The 7,908-nt window shown below is 33.7% G+C and overlaps 1 protein-coding gene across 1 annotated transcript; it reads right to left on the bottom strand.

Moving 5' to 3' along the window:
• Positions 1 to 1,191: 1,191 nt before the first annotated feature.
• On the bottom strand, positions 1,192 to 3,793 carry LOC133682060 (probable auxin efflux carrier component 1c). Its single transcript, XM_062105300.1, has 5 exons — positions 2,897 to 3,793; positions 2,566 to 2,788; positions 2,308 to 2,393; positions 1,917 to 2,151; positions 1,192 to 1,635 (listed from the first exon to the last, which is right to left on the bottom strand). The coding sequence occupies exons 1-5, from the start codon at positions 3,666 to 3,668 to the stop codon at positions 1,569 to 1,571; spliced, it is 1,383 nt and encodes a 460-aa protein (XP_061961284.1). The 5' UTR covers positions 3,669 to 3,793; the 3' UTR covers positions 1,192 to 1,568.
• Between the last annotated feature and the right edge of the window lie 4,115 nt (positions 3,794 to 7,908).

Genomic DNA, 7,908 nt, shown 5'->3' on the forward strand with positions numbered 1-7,908 from the left:
AAAAACACCTTAACATCACTTTTAGTGCCTTGATTTTATTTTTTTTTGTCACCACAATGGTTAAAAATATTCAAGATGGTAGACAACATGCCAATTGCCTCAACATGCAAAATGTTGTTTGCCTATCTTTTTTTTTTTCTCTAAAAAATAGGGTCGTTTTCTTTTTAAAAGAAAAAAAAACTTAAGCCCAAGTGCACTCTTTTCCTTTCAAAGATTCACGTGTATGAGTTTTTTTTGTTATTTTATATTTAGGTTAAAAATATATTATAACTCAGTTGAGTCTATGATCTAAATTACAAATTTAATGGGCTAAGCCACAACATCTGGGTTTTATTATTTTATTATTTTCTTTTATTTAATATATTTTTTGTCTCTCAATTTAAAAAATACAATTACAACTTTGTTATTAATGTTTTATTTTTATTTAACTTTAAAAAATATATAATATCATCATTTGTTATCAAAAATCTACTTTTATTATTTTAATCCCACGCGGCTGTCCTGTTATTTTTTCTTTTAAAATATATTTAATATAAAAAAATTTATATGTTTTATTATCATATAATTAAATAAAAAAAATTTGAGATAAAAAATGATTGCAAGAGTGTTGTTAAAATCTATCTATCCTTATTTATAACATTGCATACTAATCCTTATATATATTATAGTTTTTCATAATATAAATACACTCACTCTAACTAAAAATCTAAACACATAATTAAGCAAACAATTAAATCAGCTCAAAAGCTAAATCACTAGCCTAATGGAGCAACTCATCAACCTACATTAGTTGAGTTAATTTAAACTCGAACTCTATTTGTTTACAAATTAAGTAAGCTCTAACACTGGCTCGAATTGCTTGTTAACCTTAATTAAAAAGCCAAGTTCCAAACTGTATTTGTTATTTTAATTCATTTTTCTTAAATTAATTCTAATTTTAAGGGACATGTGGCGTCACATGGTTAAAGTAGCCTTTATTTCCCCAAGTAATACGTGGGTTGCCCCGTCTCCTCACGTGAAATTCTTATCCTTATTTTGAGCTTGCCGCCTCTCATTGTCACCATTATTTATTGACAACATGTTGTCAACAAATATTTTCCCTTTAACTCATGCTTTACATCTTTTGGAATTTGTGCTGTTCTTCGTTTTTGATGATAGCAGGAATATTAAATAGTCCTTGAATCGCAAAGAAACTATAAAAGTACCCTTTCTTTTTCGATAAAATTCTCCATCTTCATTCCTGAGAGATTTGAACATGAAATTTTAAGTTCAAATCAATGTTCTCTCCATGGAAACTACACACATCCTAGCCAATTTACTACAAGAAACAAAAACTGTCTCGGAGTGATCTGTAACTCGCAGTAAAATGGGGTTATAAATATTAGCAATATTAGCAAACTTAATTCACTGATGTGGCTGAGACTTTGCAGTGAAGCTTCGTCCTCATTCATGCGGATGGCCATGATTGAAGAAAAACCAGAGTGCAGGCCATGATTGAATGAAAACGCTGTTGCTGGATTACGATGACAGGATGTGTGGATTCTAACCACAATCTTCACCCCCTCGTATCAGAGGCCAAGAAAAATGTAGTAAAGTATTGTGATGGGCAGAGACACTATCATTCCAAATATCACCCTGCAAAATAAAATCACTCTGAACATACTAGTGACAAGCTGTGAAGGAATAAGAAAGAAATGGTGATTAAGTTATTTTAGATCCCTGAGATCTTAGCACTGTTAAACTTTGGTCCCTGGATTTCTTGACCAGCATCTCCAGAAGAACAGCCTCTGACGCATTGAAATGCACTGAAACCTCGGTTCCTTCTTCTAGCTTGTTTTAAGATCGATCACAGGACTAAAGTTTAACTGATCTAATCCCATGGGCCTGAAATAAATTATCGTAGAGTTCCAACTTACGCAGTGCTTAATACATCTGGATGTAGACCGTATTCTCTAGCAAACACAAAAGGGACGATTCCTTGCGGCAAGGCGGCTTGCACAATGGATAGTTTCAACATGGTCCCTCTCAGGCCTACTCCAATGGAAGCTACTGCCATTACTGCTGGACCAGCTAAAAACCTTGCAAGCATCCCATAAATAGCCATTCTGTTTCCACAGGCTATGATTCTTGGTTGCAGGGCCATGAACAGTCCTTAATTACAGTTGAGAAATTTCAATCAGCTTTGAATGTGATTAAGCTGAAAGTGATCGTAATTAACCATACATGTGCGAATGATTCTTGATGTTGAATATGAGGAAACAAATAATGAACCCACAGAAATAGATGAAAGGACTGCTCTAGTCTTACCAAGGCTAAACATTGCCATTCCAAGACCTGCCTTTGACAAGATTGTTACCGAATTGTCCACTATTTGGGGCTTCATTATTCCATATCTAGCCAAACAAGTACAATAAATTAAGGAGGGAGGGAAGTAGCAAGATCATTAAAAAAGTGGAAAAAGTAATTGAGCTTTAGTACTTTTGTTTTGATAAGTCAAATACTTGAGCTTTAAATCTGGATTAATATACTTCAAGTAATCATGTACTAACTGCTAGTTCAGAATACCTGCAAGAGACTAACGCCCAGCTTAGACCTATTAAGCTTGCATAGGAGTTGGGATTCCTCACCAGCTTAAGCCACACTGTCTTCAGAATTTGCAAGAGCATAACTGATGATAAGGAAGATATTGCAGCCGTATTGTTCTCTATACCCTCCGTTTTTTCAGATTCTAGTCCCCTTTTCATACTTTCTTCTTTTCGAAGAACTTGCACTGACTGCTCACAGAAACCTAAATCATCCACAGTAGAGTACTTTAATTAGCGAAAGAAAGAAAACTAAAAGGGGATGAATCGAAACAAACATGTATATATGCTTGTTTCTCTAGCTATAATCTTGCCTTGAGAAGTGCAACATACACATCGCCAAATGAATAAATGGACCTCTTTATCATCTCCATCCACTGCAGCTGCTACCATTGATCTAAACTGCTGGGGATCCGGTGCAACCTTGGTGTTGACATTTTCAGTAATCTCTTGGCTTGTAGGGGTTGAAACAATAACATTAACAACTTCATCTGCATTACTTCCACAGCTTCCAAGTACTTCCCCAACACCCTTGAAACTTCCCTTGCTCCTCTCACTGTTACTAAAACTACTACTGCTACTACTCCCCTTGAAGTTCTTTAAGATTGTTAGTCTTGCTTCTCTGTATTCAAACAAAAACAACAATAAAGTGTACCAGATGATGCACTGTAGCACCACAACTTGGATCATAAGGCCTTCCTTATCATCCCCGTACATGGATTTTAGCAGTGGGATCCCCATCACAAGGGTGTTGGGGAGAGTGGATAGAGAGAAAAGAGTGATGGCCCATTCCAGGCTTCCTCTTCTTGAGAAATTAGCCCAGCAAAGCAAGACCACCAAGATCAAGACTTTGGAAACCCCATCAGCAGCCATGAAGAGAAGATCCATTTTGTACGGATTTATCCTTGAAATAAACTCCATGGATAGGAGTGGAACTGCAAAGTAAGCAACGAACCTGTTGATGCCGGAACATTGTTCAGGAGTGAATATATTCCACCATTTCACAGAGGCATAAGCCAAGAACATGGTGACATATAGAGGAACTACAGCACATAGAACCCCGTACAAATCTTCTATACTAATCATTGTTTTCTTCCTTGAACTTTTGCTAGTTCTAGTGACTACAGATATGAAAAGAACCAAGAGATTGAACGAAATTTAAATGCTGGATTGCATATCATGTGAGTTTGTTTAGCAACTAGCTAGGACAAGGAATCAATTATTGAGCTTAGATATGCGTGAGGTACACGTTTATACTTAAAAGATCTCAAGTTGAAATTCTACGTGGAACGGAGTAACAGTTTATAAATTGAGGTTAAAAATTCATTGAAATAAAAAAAAATTATTGATATAGAATTTTGGTTGTGTATAAATACCCCAAATAATCCTTCTTTATGGTATTTTTTTTTTACACTTTTTTTTTCAAACACCAATCAACTACTTAAAGTGCTTTGTTTGTGTGTATACATGTATATATGTATGTATAAAACATAGTATGTTTGGTTGCATTATTGCATATTTTTGTGTGAAAAAAATTATAAATTAAAATAGTTGTTTTTATGTTATTTTTAAGATATCATATTACCACCACCTATCATCACAATTCCACGACTATCACTATGTCACCAATATCACCTCATCTGCTATCATTGCATCACACATCATCTTAATATAAAACCACCATCAACATCATAGTTACTATAATCACCATTTTCATTCTACTTCTTTATTACCACAACCTCCTTTCACTTCTGTTTTTTGTCTTAGGAGATAAGGTTTCATATACATCCTTCAATATAAGTAGTTGGTATACAATAATTTTAAAGAAATAACCTATTATATGTGGGCTAAAGGAACCATAAAATTGATGTGAGAAACAAGAGCAACAGGATTTAAACTAACAACAAGAGGAGCAGTTGGGAACTCACCAACAGATAAGGGAGATGAATAACTAGAGAAGGCGAAGAACCAGATGTCAGAATGGAAGAGGAATAAGGTGCTGATATAGAGGCTTATAGCTATTGGGCAGTCAAAGAAGAAGAAGGAGCCAAAAGCAGAATAAAGTGGAGGATTGACATAATAGATATGTCATCATAGAGCCAATAACAGATGTGATGTCTTGATCAAGACCCATGTCAAATAAGGTTTGAAAAAAAAATAGAGAGAAGAGGCTCTGATACCAAGTTAAGATATAGAAAGTGTTTTGGTCTCTACTAGTTCACCTCCTGCTTAGGTCCCATATTAGCATCAAATAGTTCTTCGCTCACAATAGCATAAGATAACCTATCTTATTGTCTCTTTTTCTTCCTGTTTGGCTTTATTTCTTGATCATGAACCTTTCACCTTTAAGGAAGCAAACTGATATTTTCTTGCCATCATGCCATGCAAAATGAAATTAATGATATTCATTCTAATGGTATGTGGTCTCTAGTTCCTTCTCATCCCTCCATAAATGTTATTGGTATTTGTCGAGTATACAAAATTAAATGGCGTGTTGATAGTAGTGTTGAATGCTACAAAGCACATCTAGTTGCTAGAAGTTTCACTCATAAAGAGGGTATAGATTATTCAGAAACATTTAGTCCTGTGATTAAACCAATTACGGTTTGGTTGGTACTTATTATTGTTGTTTCTCATGGTTGGAGGATAAATCAACTTGATGTTTATAATGCCTTCTTGAATGTGATATTTCAAGAAGAGGTTTATATGGAACAACGTCTTGGATTTACTTATCCTACTCTGATCTCTCATGTATGTCATCTGTATATGTTCTTATATGGTTTGAAACAAGCTCCCCAGGCATGGTATAATCATTTGAGTATCTGTTATCCATTGGCTTTTATGCTTCTAAGGTTGATACATCATTATTTATCATGTCTATGGCTGGTGATATTGTCTATCTTCTTGTGTACATTGATGATATTTTGCTTACAGAAAATAACTCTTTTGCACTTGCTAAACTAATTTTGTTACTGAGCTCAGAGTTCAAGCTTCGGAACCTCGACTCCATCCATTATTTATTAGAAAATGAGGTTAAATCCACATCTATGAGACATATGCTCACTCAACAACAATATGTTTTTGATATTCTTCACAGAGTGGGTATGTCTTCTTGTAAGCGTATTGATATTCCCATATCTTCCTCTTCTTCCAAGCTTGCCATGTTATCTGGTGATTTGTACTTTGACTCTACATGTTATAAATAAATTATTGGTGCTCTTCAATATCTTACCTTTACCATACATGATTTGCGTTATGATGTGAATAAAGTATATCAATTTATGCATGCTCCTATTGCAACTTGTTAGGCTACTATCAAGTGTATTCTGCATTATGTACAGACCACAATTTTCTTTGGTATACACATCCATCGTGGTGACTCTCTACCTCTTCGTGGTTTCACTAATGCTAATTGGGCTGACAATGTTAATGATCGAAAGTCTACGAGTGGGTATCTTGTGTTTCTTGGTTCTACCCCTATCTCGTGGAAATCAGGGAAACAACAGACCGTTGATCGTTTCTCTATCAAAGCTGAGTACAAGACTTTAGTTTATGGTACTACTGAAATTTTATGGATTCGTTCTTTACTTTTAGAGCTTCGCCTTTTTTTTTTCTACGACTACGTTATGGTGTGATAACTTGGGTGTTACTTATCTATCGGTCAATCATGTCTTTCATACTCACACTAAGTATGTCGAGGTTAACTATGTTGAGGGGGCGTATTATAGGAAATACAATGTTGAATCTTAGAACACAAATATCAAAATATATGTTAACTTGAATAGCTTATAATTTTGATCATGTGTATACGGGATTACACTATTAATATTATATACAACCCTAATTATATAAATAGAAAGGATAACTAATGTAATTGTTAAGCATCCTAAGAGCTTCCTATATTTTAACTTTTTAGTTAATAATATTAAGGTTAGACAACTTAGTATTAGTATTTGGTTAAAATTTAAATTAAATATCCAAGTATTATTCTTAACAAAGCTTTTAATTTTAAAAAAAGGTTCTTTATAATATATATTAATAATTGTAGAATATATCCAATTAGCAAAATCGAGTGTTCAATTTTTTTTAACATATCAATATTTCAATGTCTTGGAATTCTTTTATATAAGTTAGTTATCATTAATTATGTATATATTATTTTAAAACCCAAACTCTTACCATATAAATATATTAGAATTTAATAACAATACAAAAAAATTAAAAAGAACTGTTACAATAACGCGTAGGGGTGTTCAAAAAAACCGACCAACCGATTAAACTGAAAAAAAATTAACCGAAAAAACCGAATAAACCAATTAAAAAATTAAAAAAATCATCTAGTCATGTCCGATTTTGGTTTAAAAAAGCTTAAATCGATTGAACCAAACCAAATAAAACTAGTTTAATTAAATATAAATAACTTTAAAAAAGGTATAAAAAGAAACATCCCTGACCCTAAATCATTTTATCTCTGTCCCCTTTTCCAACCGCCCCTCCCTCCTTCCCTCATTTTCTCTCATATTTTAACATTAAATCTTACTTTTAAGTTTTGAGTCTTTGACACCACATCTTGGCTACCTCATACTTGCAAGACTTTGTGAAGAAAATCGAGGGAGAAGCTTTAGGTCCATGGTTATTCAAGGAAGGAATAATTCTCTTTAACGGCTGAATCTATCTCTTACCCACATCTGATTTCATTATTCCTATAATTAAGGAATCTCATTCCAGCACTCACGAAGGTCCTCCACAAATCTTCATTGGTTTGTGGTTTTTAATGCTAAAAAACTGCCTTGAATTAAACAAAACCGGTTCTTAGTTCAGTCCGGGTTATATTAACAAAGAATATTGTTTTCCAGTTTCGATTGAATTTTTTAGTTAAAACCAGACCAAACCGGACCGTAAACACCTCTAATAACGCATGTCAATATAAACAATTTGACAAGTGGCATGTCAATATAAACAATATCTATACAAGTTTGAAACCAAGTTAAAACAAAACAACCATAAGGAAAATAGATTATTTTTAAGGGTTCAAAAGGACACCTCTTGTAAAAAAATCTATAAATGCAAGGACCAAGTTAAAAGACTTCAAAACTTTAGAGATGCCATCACCCCTCAAATAGTAAAATAACTAGTTATTTTACCCATGTTACACAAGAAACTCTTTGGTATTGTACACTCAATCCATCGGATCAACTTTAAAAATTCCAGACTCGACTCTTTAACTAACTCGGGTTTCAAATTAAATTGTGTGAGAATTACCTCAACATAACCTAGTCAACTTGACAGGTTCAAAAACTACCCGAGATGATTGGTAAAAAGCGTG

The sequence above is a fragment of the Populus nigra genome, chromosome 2 (assembly GCF_951802175.1).
Source record: "Populus nigra chromosome 2, ddPopNigr1.1, whole genome shotgun sequence".
In the NCBI taxonomy this organism is placed as follows: Eukaryota; Viridiplantae; Streptophyta; class Magnoliopsida; order Malpighiales; family Salicaceae; genus Populus; species Populus nigra.